This window comes from Schistocerca cancellata, chromosome 11 (genome assembly GCF_023864275.1).
Source record: "Schistocerca cancellata isolate TAMUIC-IGC-003103 chromosome 11, iqSchCanc2.1, whole genome shotgun sequence".
Lineage (NCBI taxonomy): Eukaryota > Metazoa > Arthropoda > Insecta > Orthoptera > Acrididae > Schistocerca > Schistocerca cancellata.
The window spans coordinates 92,828,850-92,851,791 of record NC_064636.1 but is presented as its reverse complement, the minus strand read 5'-3'; the positions used below and the strand labels follow the sequence as shown (position 1 = coordinate 92,851,791).

Here is a 22,942-nt window from a genome sequence, read left to right as displayed (position 1 = left end):
ATTTTCAACATTACATTCTGCCACTTCAAATTCTATCTAGACGTTCGTATATAAACTATAGTAACAGAATCGTTGTGCAGTTCTTTATCATGGGGTTAACGAGCATTTCCTCGCTGCCACCATTTACTCTGATGACGACTGCGTTTTATTTGCAAAGTGAAGAGGCCCTGCCCGGAAGCACGCTTTTAAACGTACACAAATCAGTACCTCCCTCTTTCTTTTGGTAAGAAATTACATCTGGTTAATATATTTTTTATCCCGCCTGGAGGGCGGCGCGTTGGTCTGCTCCTGAAACTGAAAGGTTGGACGAATGAAGGAAGTGAGTAGGAGCAGGAAAAGGGAAAACTTGTCGGTACTGCAAATAAGTAAAAGTGGTTTACTGGTGCATGAATATATACAGAGGCATGCCTAACTTCGTACGTGGGTGCGAAGCCTTAGACCCGTCGTAAGCAGAGCAGAGTGCCGACAGGGGGCGCAGTGTCCCGGCCGCCTGCCCTTTGATCAAGTGGGCTGAACGCGCAGCGCAGCGGAGCTCGCAGGGCAGAGCAGCACAGCGCCGGCCGGCTAGAGGCCGCTGCCCGGCGTGCCGCCACCCTGGGAACTTGCACCTACGCCGTGGCAGCCTAGCTGTCGATACCACAATGTTTACTACATTAACAGTGTTAAAATTTCGTGATAATAACGGAAAAGAAAAAGGTTGTTATTTAATGTCGTATTACCAAGACCTTGGTGAGTGTCTCTGCTGTTTCTTTGCGATAGTCTATCGTTAACTGAAGACCGCGGCAGGCGCCTCTTGCTGACACACTGTGGTGACGTCATAACACCACCGCCCACACACGCTGGCCCCGTTGCCTCTCACCGGAACAACAAGTCAACACTTTGAAGTCTGGGAACAAACAAACTGAAAGGCATTTACTGAAAAATATCTTCATACACAACTAAATTAAATTACAATTTTTTATAAATAATTTGTATACGTAATTGGCTTTCGTGTGAAATGGTTCAAAGCATTCTGGCATGCACAGCGCAACATCACACACTGGACAACAGTATGTTGTTTCTTTCCTTTCCCACACTCCAGTTTCTTTTTTAGCTTTGCTACCAGACACTTTACACCATCTCCACGGCCTCGCTTTGCTGTCAGTTGGAGGAAATTGTTTTCCAAAATGTCGTCCAGTTAGTCTGTCGCCTGCAGTCGAAGGGTCCGCCCATACTTGTTCCTTTCCTGCTATCGTGGCCAGTGTTTCTCCAGAAACACACATGAGTTTATCTGCAGGACATGGTTGCCTGTGCAGCATTTTATACATAATATAACTGCTTACTACCCCCCGAACGAAAATTCTGTAAATAAGTAAGTCGTATCTAGGACTTGCCTACATGTTTTGTATTATTTACAGTCTGATATGTCACGTTATCGAATTATTTTTTTGAGTGATGTAGTGGCAATTACTAATTATTCTTACAACTTTCAAATAATTCAAAATGAAATTCACGCTTTACTTCAATCCTGTAGGCGACATGTGTAAATAATTTCTGACCACCGGGTTTTGCAAGGTTCAGCCGCCACTCACTCGCGTTACTGAAGAAACGTTTGCGGTTAATCCAGGATTTGTAGCGAGCAATAAAATCCATATTCACCCATGTTATGTGGAGGAGGTTACAATTTAATTTCCAGTATTCTCTGCCAATTATTTTGGGACGAGGTAGACCTTTTACTTTCTCACTTACAGTGTCACGGTGGGAGAAGCTGACAGGGGCTGCGTCGTCATCCTGCACAGTTACTCACAGCCCGCTGTGGTGTGGAGTCTGCCAGGCCTCGAAGCCGACACTGGCGAGGCGTGCGTGCAGTGAGTGCGTGTGGCGGCGCGCCGCTCAGCTGCGGCTCCCGTGTCCAGACCTGCAGTCAGATTTTGCAGGGCGCCACAGAAGGGTGTCGCGCCTTCTGAGTCAGTCTCCCTTAAAATACAATTAAAATGTCCTGCGCTGACGAAGTCGCCTTTTGCCTGTCTCAGAAAATACGGGACTCGATCGCTGAAAAATCTCACCCTTGGAGCTCTCTTGTTTGATGCGGAGGGAGTGCAGAGGTTTAGAGAGGTGACCACATTCGCAACGCCTGTCACAATGCGTCCTCCCGGTTCTTTTTCTACATCCTTTAGTTACTGTGTTCGTGAAGAGTTACTCAGTGAAAAAGGCGCAACATCTGCATTACGAAACTCTGCACCTGGCCGGTGGCCACCCGAGCGAGAAGCAGAAGGCGTACTTCTGCGCATGCGCGGGCGTATCGAACCCCTCTGCTGGTTCTGTGATGCTGGCACCCGTTCTGCCTCCAGACGGCTGTCGCGCTGGACCTGTACCGTACGTTTTTGACAGTTCGGTCACTCTCTTAATAGTAACTGGTTCCAGAACAGAGAAGCGTTCCGTTCACACAGCTAGGCCAACAAATTTAATTACCATCAACGTTCATGTCCACTGTAAGGTACAGTGACTGTCACAATGTATCTGTGAAAATATATCATTTTAGATGTTTTAAACAGGTAAATGAAGTCTAAACATGAAGATGAACAATCTTCAGGGCCAACATTTTAATCAGAGTAATTTGTTTTGCAGACAAATGACATATACAAATTACACTGAAATCGGCCTGCTCTCTCGCAGGCGAATTGTTCGATATACTGAGTAGCCTCTAATTCGCATCGTGTAGCGTGTGCTTCGCATACACACATTTACCAAAAGACATGGGACATCCTGATTAAAAAATAGTCCGATCGTGCATGTGTAACGTCAGTCCCGGATGGCGCGTAAATATTTAAGCGGAATGTCTCAGCGACAGAACATGCAATTGCACGTCTGCTGGGATAAAGTTGGACGTTTTCACGTGTAAACCCATCCCTTAAAAGAACTGCCGTAGCGTTGTTTACTTCTGCATGGATAGTAATGACAGCTTGAAAGTCAGCTGATGTCATTGAGAGACTTGCTGCAAAAATAAAACATTACATGTATTAAATCATCCAGAGCACTAATTTTAACAGAGGTTGTTATCGAAATAATGTTTAGTGTTAGTACATAGTGGATTGCCATTAGACAGATGTAGCGTGCTGTGACGTAACTGCGAAACTGCTGGGAGGGCGAGAGAAAATATCTTTGTAATACTGGGACATTAAATGGCAGCCGGACACCGGTGTCTGCCATCATCACCGACTTTCAAATTGTTGAGTACAACTGGAGCAGTAATCGCTAAACAGTATTACAGATTTTATGTGGGAAGTGATCGTCCTGATTTAGTTTCGGCCCCCCTGTCGTGTGGCCGGTCTTTTCTCCGCCGCCGTGGTCGGAACGCCCCTACCGCCTGCTCCCGCCCCGCCACATCATCAGGGCATGCGCGGCCCTCCGCCGGATTCGCTGCCCGCATTCTGCGTCGCGCCCCCACCTGCGAGTTTCCCTCGGCGACTGCGCGGGCAGTCTGACGCCACCTGTTGCTGTTTGCACGTGAATAACAGTGCTGTAAGCGTTTTTGCCTAAGAGACAAGACCGAATGTTTACACAGGCTTTCGTTACGTAGGGAGTAATGCAACATGTTACAGGTACGTTGCTCTTTCCAGAAACAACTGTTTCTTTGGCGTCATTTTTATCGATGAAATTCGGATCTCGGAAATTCCTTTGTTATCTCGTGATCTGGCGTGCGCAGACGCGCACTTAAACGAAAACAAGTGCTGTAAACTCATCGCTGTGAAACTGGGCTTGAAACGCATTTGGTCGGTACACACCTGTCTGAAGCGTATTTCACAATGCTCTTCAACTTCTTCCACTGATACCCGCGCTGTTGCTGCTGCAGAGGAAAGGAAAGGTAACCTGAAGCCTGTTTCTCGTCGCTCTTGCTAAGCACAATAATATTCCCAACTTATTTTCTATTTATGGTTACGGTCGTATTCGGTAACACTGTAACGGTCTTGGCATAGCTGATTCCCCGTTCTACCCTGACAGATTCGAAAAGTTCGGGTCTATTTGTCACTTGCAAGTCTAAGATGCTGTCTTCACGGCCCGTTTCTCAGATTAATGGCCCGAGGTGGTTTTTGAGTAAAGCACTTGGATCACTTCCTCACGATTCCCTGGCCCTGCCGTCAGTCTCAGCCACCTATGTCGCCCACTGCAGAGGTGGCAGGTTAAAGGTTCCACCTAAAGCTGTAACATGGCGAGGAAATGCACGCCAGATGTTCTCCGGGTTTCTTACTTTCCATTCAGAGCTCTTGATAGACGAGTAGTTCAAAGATATTTCTAGCATCGCGACTGCAACAGGAAAAGGCCGGAACAGCTGTGGTACTCAAACTGTCCTCCGCCACACACCAGAATGTATCTGTGAAATTATCATTTCAGACTTTCCGAATCCCTAAATTATTTCAGAAAGGCGTTATCTTGTGAATTTTGGAGCAGTTTTGACACAAAGCGGGATGCGTTACATTTTATCTTCATTTGCACTATAAATACGATAGCAGATCTGGTGCAGTTATTGTTTACAAGTCTGAAGATAAAGATTTACAATATTCAGGACCAATATTTTAAATTGAGTTACCTGTTCTGCAGATAAATGGTATGTATAAATTACATTGAAAACGACCTCCTCTCTCGCAGGCGAATTGTTTGATGTACCGGCTAGCCTGGATTTCGCATCGTGTAGCGTGTGCTTCGCATACTTTGTTTTTAGACTTTTCTGTCGCACTGGACTGAGATTTACGTATTTCGATATCAAAATAAATTTTAGCCATTTCTCAGATACCAACCACACACTTACAAGCACTAGTTTAAATAAATGCGAACACGTTTCAAAATATATGACGTCCGTTTGGACAGCAGATGTCTGCCGTGAGTGCTATTGTGTTTGACGATGCGAAGAACACAGGTGGAGTTCTGGGCTGTTTTCCGTCTGCTGACGCGTGCCATACCGTTCCAAAGTGCCGTAATAGCAGAGTGCAACAGGTGAAAGGCGTTAGGCGCGATCCGAATTTTGGGGAGTCACCGTTTTTTTAGGACGCTCTAGCGCGGTCACCACTCGCCGTCAGAAAATCACTGCTGATTGCTGCATGTTGTAGAAGAGTTTGTCCAATTTAATTCTGTGTTGAGTTTTCAACTTTGAGAAACACGTAGTCTTTGTGAAATAAATGAAAATCTGAGGAAAGTCGGAAAATTTTGAGGCTTTCGTTGTGAAGCCTACATACTACAGGGCAGGAAGCACGAAATTTGGATTTAGGAGCCCAAAACATATGATTGTGGAATCGCTGAGAAAAGATGTACTGCAGTTTGTTACCAATTAGTATTTTTGGTCATTGCACGCAAGGTGGCTCTGGATAGTTACTGCTAGATATTTTACGGTAGGTGACTTACTGTTTCCAGCAATTTGTGATCAGCAGTGTAATTGTACAGTAGTGGATTTCTTTTCCTGTGTATGCACAGTATATTACATTTATTTATGCTGAGGATCAACTGGCAGAGCCTAAAGTATTCATCAATGCCGTGGAGGTCACTCACCAAGTCAATACTGTCACCTGGCGCCGCTGCTTCCTCACAGAGAATGTTAAGGAGCTTCCGTGTGTAACGCCGCCACATGAGGGCCACAGAAGCTCTTGTTCAGAATGCAGTCTGCCACTTTGGTGACACATGCACGCACGGGGATGCCAAGTCTAATTGTATCATAGAAGACAGGGGAATGAATGTTCCAAATGTGGTCTGCTTCCAAAGCGTGTACAGAGACGCAAAAGTGTACTTTGGGAAACTGCCGAATAATTCCAGTGATGGCTGCATGTCCCACGTGATTGTGTATAATTCCTTGAGAGATGGTAGTTTGTTCTGTAAGAGAAGCAAGGGAGGTGTTTAGGAGTCTAATGATTTTAGGTGGTTGCTCAATTCTCTTTATTTGAAGGTGAGCTGCCAAGAAGGCTGCAGATGGTGTGAGCATGATGTGGTGTGAGCACTGCTACCAATGTGACATTACAGTTAAACAGGAAAAGTACTTGTGCAGTGCACGCACAGAAGTGAATTCAGTGTGAGGTCGCAAGTGAAGGTACATTCTAAGTGAACAGCTTATATGGCAGTAATATGAGAATGGTGCAGTTCGCAGTGATGTAAAGTAGCAACATAGACACTGCTAGCAAATGGTTTGCAGTAATTAGGTAATGTAGGAGACTGGTGCAAAGAACTAACATTAACGCACAACAACCGGTATTCTCGCATTTGTGTCTTGGAAGAGATTGGGTGTTTACATTTCGAAATACAGGCGGTTGTGAGAGAGGTCGGCTGTAGTCTTGTAAGCTGTTTGAATACTGTATATGGGACGAGAAACACAAGACAGAGAGGGAGAGAGAAGTGGAGTTTATGAATGAGGAGTATTTGTCAATTGTTGCTGAGCTTTTGCAGAAATTGCTTGTGAAATGTTTTACAGAGTGAATTCTGAAAAGGAAGGTTTGTCACGTTGGTTTACAGATATCTCCTGTTGTTGCAGTAGTTGTGGTGTTACTGGAGAAATTGTGCGGACTGCAAAAGGTAGAAATGAATAGAGAAAGCGGTCCTTTTCTTTCAATTTTTTATTTTAATATTATGTACAATGAAGTACATGTCATTTCCTCTAGTGGCGCGTATTAACGCTCTGTTAGCATCTCGACGAGCTGCTGATGGTGTCGCCGCCTGGCGAGGTCCAGGGGGGTCAACCCGTCATCAGTCCTCACCGCCCTGTCGGCTCCGGCCTGCAGCAACGCAGCCGCCGCTTCTGCGTGGCCCTTCATTGCCGCGAAGTGCAGCGGCGTCCGCCCCAGCAGATCCCTGGCGTTGGGGTCGGACGCCGCAGAGAGCAGCAGCCGCACCACAGCCGCGTCGCCTCTCCGTGCAGCCCGGTGCAGGGCGGTGAACCCGTGCCAGCCCCTCGCCCCCACGTCCGCCCCAGCCGCGAGCAACGCCCGCACCTCCTCCACCGCCCCCTCCTCAGACGCCTTCATCAGCCTCCTGCCTCGCTCCTCCTCAGAAAGGCTCCTGCACAAAACATCGACACACTTACTCTCTACTATCGAGACACACACACCAAATGAAAGAAACTAACAGCCGCAAAACTGCCAACAATTCTGAATACACTTCCTCCGAGCGACAAGTCACAATCCTAGAAATCTCGCTTCTGCGATACGGGTTAACCAGCGTATTACAGACAGATCCACAGCACTAGCCCATAATCAAAAACTTCAACCATCTCCCATTAAAAATAGGTGCACTCCATCCCGTAACAAATTCATTTGGCACATTCCCTCATAGTTCACTCCACAGATCCGCCTCCTTTCACCTCGGCATGCAGTTGCGACCCAATCCTTCATCTACATTCAAACACACCCCAGAACTACCTTCTCTGGGTACCAATTCCTTCAGTCACTTAGGAAGAAAACAATATAAACTAAACCCATCTGCAAGTACTGAAATACAATTTCCTCACCAGACAGCTAAGTGATTCAGACTAGTAACATGGAAATTCCTGACATACCGACAAAAGATATAAGAGTCACTGCTTCGTACACAATAAGTCGGTCGACATATTTCAAATACAACAAGGGCACCAGGTCGACTCTCCCTGACAGACACACACACACACACACTACCCGCTGCATAATAATCGTCACATGTGCTCATATAATCATGCATGCAACAAGAGATACATCCGCTGCAACATTCATTTCCATCTACTTACAAACTTTGCAACCCACCATATGGTCTGTGGCAGGCGGCATCCTGCACAACTACTATACTCAGTCATGTTAACTTTGTGCAACTTTTTGCATTTTCTGAAAATTCTGGACACAAAATAAGTTACACACCACTACAGAAGGCGTAAAACTTTACATTTATACTTAAAAAGGTCTAAGTAAACTTAAAGTGTACACCAGCTACGCTGCTTCCGAGTAAAATTTCTCTTTCAGTAGTAGTACAAACACTTAAACCGTAACTTTAGATCAGTCTCAAAAAAGTACTGTATTTCCTGTATCTAATGCAATGCATAAATTAGATCATGCCAGAAAGAAATCAGGTGCCTGTAAGAAATACAAACAGAGTGTTGATTCACTATCGCATGTTCACTTACAAATATCAAAATACTTGTATAGATCTGGCATTGCTGAACTTGAACCAATGTCGCGGGAACCTCTCCCCACAGTTGATGCAAGTTAAAGGCTAATCCCAAGAGAGAGAGCCAGTAAGAAGCTCCAAAGACATGTGAAATACCAACTAGAAACTACAGACGTAATAAAACTGGTGCATTCAGTACAAAATAATCAATGTAGGTGCAGCAGCAACCATATGAAGCAAAAGTAACAACTGGTACACATGAAAATTTCTCAACCGACTGCAGTCATCTGCTTTATCCGTTCCGCTCCCAAGTAGAGCGAGGGAGAAACGACTGCCTGTGTGCCTCTGTACGAGCGACAATGCCTCTCACCCTATCTTCACACGCCTTGTCTCCAGTGTACATTGCCACAACTAGAATTGTTCTGCAGTCAGCGTCAAAAAACAGTTCTCTGAATTTTCTCAACAATTCCTCGAAAAGAATTTCGCCTCCCCTCCAGTGATTCCGATTCGAGTTCCTGAAGCTTCTGCGCAATACCTCTGCGTCAGTCGAAACTACCGGTAGCAAATCTAGCGGCCCAGCTCTCAGCCCTTTAGCTGTCTTCCTTTAATTCTACCTGTTGCCGATACCAAACACTCCAGCAGTACTCGAGAATAGGTCGCACCAGCGGCCTACATGCAGCCTCATCTACAGGCCAACCACACTTTCCTAAAATTCTCCCAACAAACTAAAGTCGACCTCCCGCCTTCCCTACCACAGCCCTCTCAACCTCGTTCCATTTCGTATCACTTTGCGAACTCTCGCTCAGACATTTAAGCGACGCCTCTGTGTCTAGCGGAACACCTCTAGTGTTTTGTTTCTCCTACTCACCTGCATCAAGTTATGTTTTTCTACTTTAACAACTGGCTGCCATTCGTCACACCAACTAGAAATTTTGTCCAACTCGCCTTGTGTACTCCTACACTCACTCAACGACGACATCTTACTGTACACTAGGGGACAATCAGCAAACAGCTGCAGATACCTGTCCACCAGACCATTTATGTATACAGACAGTAACAGCGGCCCCACCACCCTTTTCTGGAGAACTCCTGCCTCTGGCGAACGCTCGCCACTGAGGACAACATACTGGGTTCTGTCACTTAAGAGCTGAGGTCCACTCGCATACGTGGGAAGCTATTCCACACGTTTCTATCTCCTTCAACAGTCGACAGTAATCCACCGTGTGAAATACTCTGTGGACGTGTACGAATATGTTATTCAGAGGTGATCGATAAGCGCACCACATCACAGGAAAATCTGCACAATGCAAAGAATTACGATCTTTGGTGTAAAAATGGCTCTGTCACCTCTATTGCAATCACGGATTGTATTAAAGAGTCGGCACAGAAAGAACTGGGGGTAATGCTGCCCGTCTCAAAGAAAAGGATTGTAGTTTACACAAAAGTCAGCCTTGCCACTATTGTACGCATCAGAAAGGCGACTGAAAATAAACCATGGAGTTTGCCAGAACCGCCAAGAAAGTGCACTACGAAATTTGGAGTATAAATCCATCATTGCAAGCAGCTTCTCAAAATAGGTAATTTGATCAACCATAGGGACTTTTCTATGGCTAAAAGATAGTGCTGACATTACACAAATTAGTTGTTTCCGTAAAAACAAAAAAAATTATTTTCCTTCGAAGAAAGCTGTTTAGCGTAAGACACTGCATGAAATGCAATTTATTGCAACAGACATCTAAGTAAAGGAAAGGTCCCTCTAGAGAGAAGTCATTACTGACTGGCGATGCAAATACTTGATACAAGTCAGGAAATTAACACAACTCTTTTATGTCGACGAAACTTGGGTGGTGAACCAACGACATTCCTGTTAGAAGACTATGACAGGGTCGTGACAGTGGCACCAAAATGGACAATATGATAGTGGAAGCAACAGCGGTGAATGTTGTATCCAACACTGGGTTTATTTATAGGTCTACATCAATGTCGTCTTGACCAAAATATTTCGCATTACATATTATACATTTATTCCAGTGCTTCTTCCAATGCTTAAAACTATTCTGGAACAATCCTTATGTTAGCGTTTAGTTCTCTCAGAGGTGCAGTTTGAATCTCATCTCTTATGTACAAGACAGCTCTTTAAGGTTTGTCTTTATTTTTGAGAACAAAATGTCACACATGGAGCAAACGTGGGGCCGAGGACATCACTACAGTATTGTTTCTAGCCAAACATGCACAAGCACGCAACGAACTGTGAGCAGGTGCGCTATCGCAGTGCAGAAGCAATGAACTGTTCCGCCACAAAGCCGGACACCTTTCCGTGTTGCTTCAGGCCATCTGGGTTGAGCTGGTGAGAAGTACTGCCTACTTGGGACAAGGAGTCGTGGTGCACTGTACTGTTAAAACCGAAGATTACTGTCAGACACGTAACATTCACATTTCAGTGGTCTCGGCCATCTGTCACCGAGTCGATTGAGTGTTAGTTTACGCATCACTCAGAAATAAACTTAAAATGTGTTCAGAAACCAACAAGGATGCGTTTCAAAATCATATAAATGATCGATAGATCAACGTGCGCTGGATGCTAGGCGCTTTGTGAAATAAGTTTTTCCTTGAGAATATGAATTTGGCGCCCCCTTTTCCCGGTACCATCTAGCTGCTTGCTGCGACTGCTTGCACAGCGGAGAGCCACATTCCTGTAGCCAGAAGCGGGAGAATCTGCTTCTCAAACGCGACTCAGCTGCGCACGCGCATGAGCTCGCTCGTAACTGCTAACACGAATGTAATGTAAACAGTTGTGACTTCACGGTCATCGGAGGGAATTTGTTGTTATGAAGTATTGCACAGTCTTCCTAAAGCCTTTGACACGTTTTGCTGTTGGCAGACGCTTGCATGAGGACTCTGTGTCGTCGTCGTATATGGCGCATTTCGTTTGCATTTTAAGTTATTTTGTTTTTTTTTTTCTCTCGTTAAGTTTCATTGTTACAGTATTATTCTGCAGTTGCGGGATACAGTAATATCATTTGTTACAGTAACGGTTCTTGCCAGTCAAAATTACAAAAATTTAACTGAAAACTAAAAGAATGAAAAATTCCCAGAATTCTAAAAAATTCCCGGGTTTTTCCTGGTTTTCTCCCGGATGAAAAAGTTCCCGGGTTTTTCCCAGATCTCCCGGTTGTCCCGGGTCGTATACACCCTGTAGAAGATGAAAACGTGCCCTTGAAATGCAGCGAACAGTTGAAACTAGCCAATAGTGTGGATTTGAACACTTTGTTTCAAACAAACTGGCTGCCTCAGCGGAAAAGATCAATAAAAGCCGAATTACTTCAGCAAAGCGACAAAAGTAACTTCATTGTTCTGCAAGATAATTAATGCTTGACTGTCAGATAGGTGGAAATTGTATTAAAATCTGGAACTAATGACATATTTTAATCTTCCGTAATTGTGTGAATGTATTTTAATTCACTTGATATCTCCCAGCCACAGAAACCACTCTCTTTCATTTGAAATGACAGCAGTGAACAAAGAGGAAACAGTAAAGTCACTAAATGTGAACACAGATCACCCCCCCCCCCCCTCCCCATTACAAGTCAACCTGATCTACGCATCAACCCTGGATCTATGATATTTCGTACCGGGGTAATACTAGACGGTTAGATGGTGGCGCCCCGGGTCATATACACCATGTAATAGTCTCTTGATAGAAATGATATCAAACCCTTCTGGAAATCTAAGAATATGGAATCGATCTTAGATCCCTTGTCGACAGCACTCATTACTTCATGGGCATAAATAGCTAGCTGTGTTGCACAAGAACGATATTTTCTGAATCCGTGTTGGTTATGTATCGATAAGTCATTTTCTTCGAGGTGAGTCATAATGTTCGAGTACAGTGTATTCTCCAAAATCCTACTGCAAATTGAGGTCAGTAATATGTCTCTGTAATTCAATAGGTTACTCCTATTTCCTTTCTTGAGTATTGGTGTGACCTGTGCTACTTTCCGGTCTTTAGGAACAGACCTTTCGCCAAGTGAACGGTTGTATGTGATTGCTAAGAAAGGCACTATTGTGTCTGCATACTCTGAAAGGAACCTGATTCGTATTCCATCTGGACCAGAAGACTTGCCTTTCTTAAGTGATTTGAGTTGCTTCACAACACCTAAAATACACTCCTGGAAATTGAAATAAGAACACCGTGAATTCATTGTCCCAGGAAGGGGAAACTTTATTGACACATTCCTGGGGTCAGATACATCACATGATCACACTGACAGAACCACAGGCACATAGACACAGGCAACAGAGCATGCACAATGTCGGCACTAGTACAGTGTATATCCACCTTTCGCAGCAATGCAGCCTGCTATTCTCCCATGGAGACGATCGTAGAGATGCTGGATGTAGTCCTGTGGAACGGCTTGCCATGCCATTTCCACCTGGTGCCTCAGTTGGACCAGCGTTCGTGCTGGACGTGCAGACCGCGTGAGACGACGCTTCGTCCAGTCCCAAACATGCTCAATGGGGGACAGATCCGGAGATCTTGCTGGCCAGGGTAGTTGACTTACACCTTCTAGAGCACGTTGGGTGGCACGGGATACATGCGGACGTGCATTGTCCTGTTGGAACAGCAAGTTCCCTTGACGGTCTAGGAATGGTAGAACGATGGGTTCGATGACGGTTTGGATGTACCGTGCACTATTCAGTGTCCCCTCGACGATCACCAGTGGTGTACGGCCAGTGTAGGAGATCGCTCCCCACACCATGATGCCGGGTGTTGGCCCTGTGTGCCTCGGTCGTATGCAGTCCTGATTGTGGCGCTCACCTGCACGGCGCCAAACACGCATACGACCATCATTGGCACCAAGGCAGAAGCGACTCTCATCGTTGAAGACGACACGTCTCCATTCGTCCCTCCATTCACGCCTGTCGCGACACCACTGGAGGCGGGCTGCACGATGTTGGGGCGTGAGCGGAAGACGGCCTAACGGTGTGCGGGACCGTAGCCCAGCTTCATGGAGACGTTTGCGAATGGTCCTCGCCGATACCACAGGAGCAACAGTGTCCCTAATTTGCTGGGAAGTGGCGGTGCGGTCCCCTACGGCACTGCGTAGGATCCTACGGTCTTGGCGTGCATCCGTGCGTCGCTGCGGTCCGGTCCCAGGTCGACGGGCACGTGCACCTTCCGCCGAACACGGGCGACAACATCGATGTACTGTGGAGACCTCACGCCCCACGTGTTGAGCAATTCGGTGGTACGTCCACCCGGCCTCCCGCATGCCCACTATACGCCCTCGCTCAAAGTCCGTCAACGGCACATACGGTTCACGTCCACGCTGTCGCGGCATGCTACCAGTGTTAAAGACTGCGATGGAGCTCCGTATGCCACGGCAAACTGGCTGACACTGACGGCGGCGGTGCACAAATGCTGCGCAGCTAGCGCCATTCGACGGCCAACACCGCGGTTCCTGGTGTGTCCGCTGTGCCGTGCGTGTGATCATTGCTTGTACAGCCCTCTCGCAGCGTCCGGAGCAAGTATGGTGGGTCTGACACATCGGTGTCAATGTGTTCTTTTTTCCATTTCCAGGAGTGTATATACTTTTATGTCACTCATGCTAACAGCTGTTCTGGTTTCGAATTCTTGAATAGTTACTTTGTCTTTTTTCGTGAAGGAATTAAGGAAAACTGTATTTAGTAACTCCGCTGTAGTGGCACCATCATCATTGTGGAAACTCTGCTGTTGGTTTTATATATATATATACAGTAGGTCCAACTATCTTTGCCCACGTCGGTTGCCCTTTTCTAAAAATAAAAGTTAACTATACCATGGAATTATGCAAAACTTCTCCTCGGTGAATCAAATCCACTACTCATCACACCTGGTGACCTTCATCATCCATCGAATACAGGAGTTTGTTTACGAGTGACGAGCCATACAGTGCTGTACGCATCTCCACTCAGCCACACCCACTGCATTTCTCACTTCTAGAGAGCAGATACCTCAACCATTAGACCAGCTGAGTGCATTTGCTGGCGTAACTGGAAATGCCATTGTGGATGATCTTTTTACCCATGGTTTGCAAACACTACCGCCAGAGATTCTCATGTACATCCTCTGAAGTAGGATAACACCCACCGATTAGATTTCCCTTTTGATACTCTTCCCAGAAGTCCTCCGGGATAAACTCTAGTGCAAGTGTCGATGAGAAGCTGGGTCAGAAGTGGAGGTGTGCTCAGGCAGCCGACTGCTCAAGGAGACTGCCTGCAATAAGCAGCAAATCTGGGTTCCTGTTACAGTGCGGCACAGATTTCCAATAGTCACTACAGATGTAACTGACCAGGGAACTATTTAAGGAATATTCGAATTACATTTTAAGACATACCCAAAACAATCTGTATCCTCATTACTGTACTAAATATTAACTTTTTGTCATTATTACTTGTATTTCTGTTTACCTTATTTTCGCCATTTCTTCCTGAGTGTCTTCAACAACTTATATCTACAACCATTCACATAGATTTTGTTGAGAGGAATTGTGTGAAAAATCCTGTTTCCACACCCATTTAATTCAGAATCAATTTGTAAGACACACAATCGTCACTAAAAACAAAATCAGATTCAACACATCAATATATAAAGAATCTTTGGGAATGGGTATGATTTGAATGGGACACTTCCTACGTAACTACAGTTGAGTGACTCTGAACTGAACGTAATTCTCACTGCAAATACAGAGAACAAGAAATCTTCTGCATATGTGCTCAATCTTCAAAATATCATAGCCAAAAAAGTGAGAAAGGAGTAATGTTTAATGGCAACTGTAACCTCTATCCAGAAACTGAAGGAATCTGTATTTTATTTTATTTACTATATCGGCTGGTTAATGCCAAAATAAGCAGTACTGTGAGGGTAAGACTTGGGCACGTGTGGCAACACAACTCACCGGAAGCGAGAGACGGCTGCGTCATCAGGTGGAGGGGTGTGTCGGGCAGACGTGGGAGGCGCAGCTGCAGCAGGAGTCCGGCTGTGGCCGCTGCGGGGTTGACGGTCAGAGTTGGGGGTGGATCCGCCCCCTGTGGTGGTCGGCGAGCTGCACAGAGAAACACTGTGTGGGTGGGCGTGTTCACACAGGGGCTCACTGCAGGCGGTACAGCTGAGGGACTGTCCACCGGGGCAACAGAACACTCAGTGCCAACAACACCAGCCCGTCACTTAACGTGACTGTGCCACCAATTAACTGGTCTTTTTCTGCACTACTTCTGCGATATTCCCCACTGGCGTAGCTTAAGATGCAAAACAACAAATTGTTCAAAATGAAGCACAAAGCAAATCCCGAACATCAGGGCCAACAATTTTGCTGCCCTGACAGAACAACTATCAAACAGAATTTAGAAGCAGTTAAAGTCAACTGGCTGCTACTTTTGGTTGTGAGGTAATTTGAAAACTGATATATGGATGGTGAATTGTATCACAGGAGGAAGAGAGAGAGAGAGAGAGAGAGAGAGAGAGAGAGAGAGAGAGAGAGAGAGAGACAGAGACAGAGAGACAGAGAGATCCAGCGATAGAGAAACAAATTGATAAGTTGGGGTATCAACTTACTGTTGAAACTATACGGTCATGGATATGCAGGCGCTGTTTGATGTGAAGCCCAAGGGAATGAAGAAGATGGACATGAATTACAAGAGCTATGCTATAAAAGTTATCGAGAGTATATTCAAAATCTGCATTTGAGTAAAGCAAATAGAACTGTATATATGCATGTAATGTCTCCACCATTCGATTCATTGAAAAGACAGCAGTGGTGATGTGTTTCTTAAACAACAATTTTCGTGTTAAGCAGTTTGCAGTAGAGGCCACCATTAAAAGAAAAAATATGGGTTACGCAGTGTATGCAATTTTTATATGATGGACAATGTTTACAACTTGTGAAGTAACCTGTAGTCTATTGAATATGGATTTTTTTTTTAATTGAAAAGGAAACAAAATAGACTTGTATGGAGCATATGTATCCGAGAGACAGAGGCAACAAATGATAGCTGGATGGAAACGTCACATCAATACTGACGTTGTGGGAGATATGTCGTACACCTGTAGGTGGACAGCGAATATAATCTGCTGTATCCCAGTAGCGGAAAACCTCGTAGGATTCCGTGGACGATCTCTGGTAACGCCATAGGGAACTTCAAACACGACAGGGGGGGCAGAGATTTCCTGTCTGCTTTGTAAAAGGGAATGCACGGAAAAAATTCGGGGCGATAGCTGAACAGAGACGAGAAGGAAATGTGATTGTAAGGCACAGCCTTGAGTGTGACAATGTTACTGTGCTGGCTGGAGTATTCTCTTCTTGTTTGCCCCCAGTGTGCATGAGTAGCCCCAGTGCTCATAGCTCCTGCTTTACTGGATATCTCAGGGAGTCATACCCTGCTCTTTGGGGCCAGTCACCCAGGGGTAGCGTCTTTTTTAGTAATCAGGAAAGTCTTCAGTCCCAGGTTTGAACCTCACCATCACTTGAATTTTGAATACGAATCATCAGCATTGGTGTCTGAAGACTTTTCCAGCATCAGGTGTCACCCTCTTTCAGCCAACAGCCTTTCCAAAGAGGGCGGAGGGCCGACAGAGGTTCAGGGCACACTCTTTCCCTTGAGGTCTGAAACTGCCCCTAAATGAGGAAGAATTGGCAATGATCAACAACGTGAGGATACAGAAGGCAATGTAAACCACTGCTTAAAGATACATAACGTCCGTCAATGAGGCATGTGATTCAATAAGTCTGTGCTGTACAGACTCTCCATTGGCAAGACTAGTCCCCCATTCAAACCTCCAGGCGAGGAGGCCCAAGGGGGAGGTGACCATGAGAAAAAAGTTGAGTTATCAACGAAAGGATAACGTTCTACGAGTCGTCATGTGGAAAGTAAGGAATTTGTATGTGGTTGGGAAGCTAGAAAATAAGAAAAGGGAAATGCTGAGGACGTATCTAGCTGTAGTGTGTGTCAGTGACGCGGAAAGAAAAGGGAAAAGGGAAAGGGGAAAGGGAAAGGGGAAAGGGAAAAGGAAGGATTTCTGGCCACATGAGAATAGGGTAGTAGCAACAGCAGCAGATAACATGAGTAGGATTCAGTATCAATAGAAAGGCAGGGCAGAAAGTGAGATACTGTGAACGGATGAGTATAGATGTTCTCGTGAGAATCGAAAGCAAACCAACAACATCCATAGTTCAGGTATACATGATGACGTTGCAAGTTGAAGGTGAAGAGAGAGAAAGTATGAGGATATTGAACACGTAATTTGGTACATATGTAATAGTCATGGAGGGATTGAAACACAACTGTAGGGGAAGGAGTAGAAGAAAGGGTTACACGAGAATATGTACTTCACAATAGGAATAGGAGAGAAGTAAGGCTAATTAAGTTCTATAGTAAATTTATCCTAGTAGTAGCTGGTATAGTCTATTCAAGACAAGGGGGTATACTTGGGAAAGGACTGAAACATGGGAGGTTTAAAGTCAGATTTTGAAATCAGATACTGGACAGTACAGCAAACCCAGGAGTAGATACAGACTCATAACAATTTAGCGGTGATGAAGAGTAGGCTGAATTTTACGAGACTGGTCAGGAGCAATCGGTGTACAAAGAAGTGGAATACAGTAGTACTAAGGAAAGAAGAGATGAGATTTATGTTCTCTGAGGCTACAGATACTGCGATAATTAACAGCTCAATAGTTGGACAGAAAAACGTAGGTACAAAGAAGCTAACTGTGAAGAAACCATGGAAAATACAGGAAAACCTTTAGTTGATCAAACAAAGAAAGAAATTCAAAAATATTCAGGAAAATTCAGTAATTGAGAAATATGTCACTTAAGGATGAAATGAATAGGAAGTGCAGAGAAGCTAACGTGAAATGGCTGCACGAAAAATGTGAAGAAATCAAAGAATAAATGATCCTTGGGACGACTGACGCAGCATATAGAAAAGTCAAAGCAATCTTCAACGGAATTAAAAGCAAGCGTGGTAACATTAAGAGCACAATGGGAATTCCAGTGTTAAATACAGAGTCGAGATCGGATAGTTGGAAAGAGTACACTGAAGGCCTCTCTGATTGGAACAACTTGTCTGATGGCGTGACAGAAGAACAAGCAGGAGTCGGTATGGAAAATATTGGTGATTAGAATCAGATTTTAAAAGCGCTTTGGAAAATTTAAGATCAAAGAAGGCATAAGGTATAGACAACATTCAATCACAAGTTCTAAAATCATTGGAGGAGGTGGCAAAAGGTCTATTCTCACTGGTGTGTAGAATGTATGAGTCTGGCAATATACAATCTGACTTTGAGAGAAATATAATCATTACGATTTGGGTGACTGCAAGAGCAGAGAAGTGTGAGAATTATCGCACAATCAGCTTAATAGCTCTAGCATCCCAGTTGCTAAGAAGGATAATACACAGGCAAACGGAAAAGAAAATTGACGTTCTGTAACGTTCATAGGATTTGTGGTCCTGGCGAAAGCGTTCGGCAATATCAAATGTTGCAAGATGTTTGAAATTCTGAGAAAAATACGGGTAAGGCAGAGGAGAAGAGTAATTTGCAATATGTACAAGAGATAAGAAGGTAAAATAACAGTGGAAGACCAAGAGCGAAGTATTCGGGTTAAAAAGGGTGTCAGACAGGGATGTAATCTTTCGCGTCTACTGTTCAATCTATATACCGAAGAAGCGATGACGGAAATAATGGAAAGATTGTAGAGTGGAATTAAAATTCAGGGTGAAATGATATAAGATTTGCTGATGACTGATTCCCTCAGTGACAATGAAAAAGAATTACAGGGTTTGCTGAATGGAATGAACAGTCTAATGAGTACAGAATATGGTATCAGAGTAAATCAGAGAAAGGCGAAATTGATAAGAGGCAGAAGAAGTGAAAACAGCGAGTGACTTAGCATTGTGACCGACGATCAGTAAGTAGATGACGTTAAGGTCTTATGCAACACAGGCAGCAAAGAAACCCATGACGAACAAAGCAAGGACGAGCAAAGCAAGGATGAACAAAGCAAGGACGAACAAAGCAAGGACGCACAAAGCAAGGACGAACAAAGCAAGGACGGACAAAACAAGGACGGACAAAGCAAGGACGAACAAAGCAAGGACGGACAAAGCAAGGACAGACAAAGCAAGGACGAACAAAGCAAGGACGGACAAAGCAAGGACGGACAAAGCAAGGACGGACAAAGCAAGGACGGACAAAGCAAGGACGAACAAAGCAAGGACGGACAAAGCAAGAACGAACAAAGCAAGGACGACGTCAAATTCACACTAGCGCTGCCAAAAAGGGAATTGTGCTTACCTGTCTTCTGCTGGTGGCTCTCCGAGCATACTGCTGACTTCAATGACTTCTTGTGGGTACTCGAGCACAGCGTCCGCCCAGCCCCGCGTGGCCATCACCTGCAGGTGGTCCTTTATGAAGGCGACGGCAGCCCTGGTGGCGTCCGGGCACGAGTGCCTCACTGCCCTGACGGCCGTCGCCGCTGCGGTCTCGACGGCCAACTGCGAGATCAGCTGCCGCTCGCAGGCAGCCTTCAGGGCCGACAAGCCGTACTTGTCGGCCGCCGAGAGCAGCTGGGCGGCCGTGTCGGGCAGCTGGGGGGCCTGCAGGGTATACGTGTAGGCGACCAGGAGCTTCAGCACCGGGCCCTCCACGTCGTCGATGCTCACCTGGCCGCTGCTGGCCTCCAGCATGTCGTGCGCGAACATCGCTGCGAAGACGGGGCTCGCGGTTGCCAACACGGCCCTGTGAGCCGCCACCCTCGTCTCGCCCGCCACCAGCGTCACCAGGGCGCCTTCACCCCCGTCTAGCAGGGCGGCCAGGGCCTCGGTTGTGGTGTTCTGAACCTCCGTAACTGCCGACATGGTGGGTGGTCCTGAAACACAGTACCACTGAGCAGCCCTCGCACTGCAACCTCAACACTTGTACGAGGCGCATGCATACCTGTATGAAACAACAGCTGTGAAAGTGTTGTCCACCCTACATGAATTGCAACGTCACCAGTTTCCTTCAAATGACAAGGGTCCGTACTGCTTCGCGATCACCTAAGGTTTGTAACTACCACTGCGGTGCTATGATAGACTGCTTTCACCTTCTAAAAATGTTATCGTTCTCAGTCAAAAGATGGTTTATTTATGTCATAGCAAAAAAATTAGCAAAGCAACAAACTTGTTTCAGCCATAAAGTTACACGACTTATATTTAAATCCAAGTTGGTGGCACCTCTAACTAGGAAAAATTTTCTTCCTCCTTATCCCAAGTTCCTCAGATCCGTGACACCTGATCAGAAGCAATGTACATCTAATGCAGAAATCAGTTTCCTCGGTGAATGTCTCAGGGTAGGCACGATTAAACTTGACCGGCCACCTTGACCGAGTGGTTCTAGGCGCTTCAATCCGGAACCGCGCGGCTGCTACGGTCGCAGATTCGAATCCTGCCTCAAGCATGAGTGTGTGTGATGTCTTTAGCTTAGTTACGTTTAAGTAGTTCTAGGTTCTATTGGACTGATGACCTCCGATGTCAAGTCCCATAGTGCTCAGAGCCATTTGAACCATTTTTGATTAAACTTCAAAACCAAGATGCCTCTCCTATTCCACGAAACCTTAATGTTTTATTGACTGCTGTACAGATTTCCATGTAAATTCGTCTCAAAAACATTTCACACAATAGAATGCCCCGTGAGTAGCTGCTGCTGTAATCAGGTACTATTCCCTTAAAGGGGGCAAAGTAGGAATGCTGACGAGACGGACAGGTTTATGTTTCACGGTTTATGTTTCCATCTAGGATCATACACTGAAGCGCCAAAGAACCTGGTATAGACTTGCGTATTGAAATACAGAGATACGCAGTCAGAAAACGGCGCTTCGGTCGGCAACTTGTATGTAACACAAGTGTGTGGCGCAGTTGTTGGATCGGTTACTGATGCTACAACGGCAGGTTATGAACATTTAAGTGTGTTTGAGCGTGGTGTTATAGTCGGCGCACGAGCAATGGAATACAGCATCTCCGAGGTGGCGGTGAAGTAGGAATATTCCCGTACGTCCATTTCACGAGTGTACGTCGAATATTAGGAATCCAGTAAAACATCAAATCTCCGACATCGTTGCACCGGAAAAAGATCCTGCAGGAACGGGACGAACGACGACCGACGAGAATCGTTGAAGGTGACAGAAGTGCAACCCTACGGCAAATTGCAGCAGATATCATTTCTGGGGCATTAATAAGTATCAGAATGTGAAACGTTCAGTGAAACATCATCCATACGGGCTTTCGGAGCACTTTTGTGACTGCACGACACAAAGCCTCAGGCCTCGCTTGAGCCCGTCAGCACCGACAGCGGACTGCTGATGACTGGAAACACGTTGTCTGGTCGGACGAGCGTCGTTTGAATTTGTATCCCGCAGTTGGTCGAGTATGTGTACGAAGACAACCTCGTCAATCGGTATACCATGTGTGTCAGCAGGGGACTGTTCAAGCTGGCGGAAGGTCTGTAATGTTGTGGGGTGAGTGCAGTTGGAGTGATATGGGACCCCTTATACGTCTAGATGCGACTCTTGATAGGTGACATGTACTTAAACATCCTCTCTGATCTCCTGCATCAATTCGTGTCCACTGTGCGTTCCGACGGACGTGAGCAATTCCAGCAGGACAATGGGACCTGACACACGTCCATGATTGCTACAGAGTAGCTCCAGGAAAACTCCTCCGAGTTTAGACACTTCCACTGGCCACCAGACTCCCCAGACATTCGGGATGCCTTGCAACGTGCTGTTCAGAAGAGATCTCCACTTCCTCGTACTCTTACAGATTTAACGACAGCCCTGCAGGATTCTTGGTGCCAGTTCTCTCCAGCACTACTTCAGACATTAGTCGAGTCCATGCCTCACCGTGTTGCTTCACTCCTGCGTGCTTGTGGAGGCGGCACACAATATTAGGCGGGTGTACCAGTTTCTCTGGGTCTTCAATGTAACAAGACCAACATATATTACTCCTACATTTGAAGCGCTGGTAGGTTAGCATAGGCAAAGCTGAGAAACTGAATTACCGAATATCTGTTAGCTTTTTTCACAGTTGTGTCGCGTGAGCTGTCCTGCGATGCAGTTTGAGCAATCTGCACGGAACACAGTAAATAACACGAGAGCAATTATTTGATCTCTGAGTAACAGTGACAGCAACGTCCTCTGAGCTTATCCTGCTCGGGGCAGAGACTGCAAATGGGTCTGCTACTTAAGTGAAGGACATTTTCCGATTGAAAGGTATACAATTTATGCTTTATTTCAAGCATCTGTCCATGTTGATAACTCTATGCTTGCAACAATTTGTGACTGTGACGTCTTCCAGCGGCAGCAAAATCGTTTTTTGCAATTTGTAAAGGAGAAAGACATTGTCGAAGAGAAAAGTCGTGTAACACAGCCTCTACTCACCTGGGACTCGGGGAGAAGTGACGTCACGGAGTGGGCTCAGCACGCAGAACGCTGGTGCAGCAGTGTGGGGCGGACAGCCTGCCCGCCGCTTATATGGCCGGCGGCGGGTGACGTCACTGCCTGCCTGCTGCTGCACGCGTCACCGACGGCTGGTGATGGCCCGTATCAGGCGATCCCTAATCTAAAGTGCGCCGAGTCGTCGGGCTTATATTGTACAGCCAGCCTCCTGTTGCCAAGTGACGTCCTGGCCCTGGGAAATCGAAAATTTCGACACGGGTTCTTTGTCCGATTGAAACTTGGGACTTCCTAAGAGATAACTTTCCACACAGTCTGTGTCTGAACAGACTCAAACAGTTTGTTTTCGCATTGTCTGCAGGACAGCTGCGGTTGTACTTCTGAT

The 22,942-nt window shown here is 45.8% G+C and overlaps 1 protein-coding gene across 1 annotated transcript; it reads right to left on the bottom strand.

Annotated features, from left to right (window-relative positions):
• Positions 1 to 6,624: 6,624 nt before the first annotated feature.
• On the bottom strand, positions 6,625 to 22,608 carry LOC126108589 (TD and POZ domain-containing protein 1-like). The gene is made up of 4 exons (XM_049913884.1): positions 22,543 to 22,608; positions 19,422 to 19,995; positions 15,027 to 15,173; positions 6,625 to 7,014 (listed from the first exon to the last, which is right to left on the bottom strand). The coding sequence occupies exons 2-4, from the start codon at positions 19,982 to 19,984 to the stop codon at positions 6,627 to 6,629; spliced, it is 1,098 nt and encodes a 365-aa protein (XP_049769841.1). The 5' UTR covers positions 19,985 to 19,995; positions 22,543 to 22,608; the 3' UTR covers positions 6,625 to 6,626.
• Between the last annotated feature and the right edge of the window lie 334 nt (positions 22,609 to 22,942).

Excerpts from the sequence above, each read along its gene's own strand:
- LOC126108589 (XM_049913884.1), bottom strand. The coding sequence starts at position 19,984 with ATGTCGGCAGTTACGGAGGTTCAGAACACCACAACCGAGGCCCTGGCC. Across the intron at positions 15,174-19,421 it reads GAGCCACCAGCAGAAGACAG|CTCGCCGACCACCACAGGGG; the intron begins GTAAGCACAATT and ends TTCTCTGTGCAG. Across the intron at positions 7,015-15,026 it reads GCAGCCGTCTCTCGCTTCCG|GAGCCTTTCTGAGGAGGAGC; the intron begins GTGAGTTGTGTT and ends TGTTTTGTGCAG.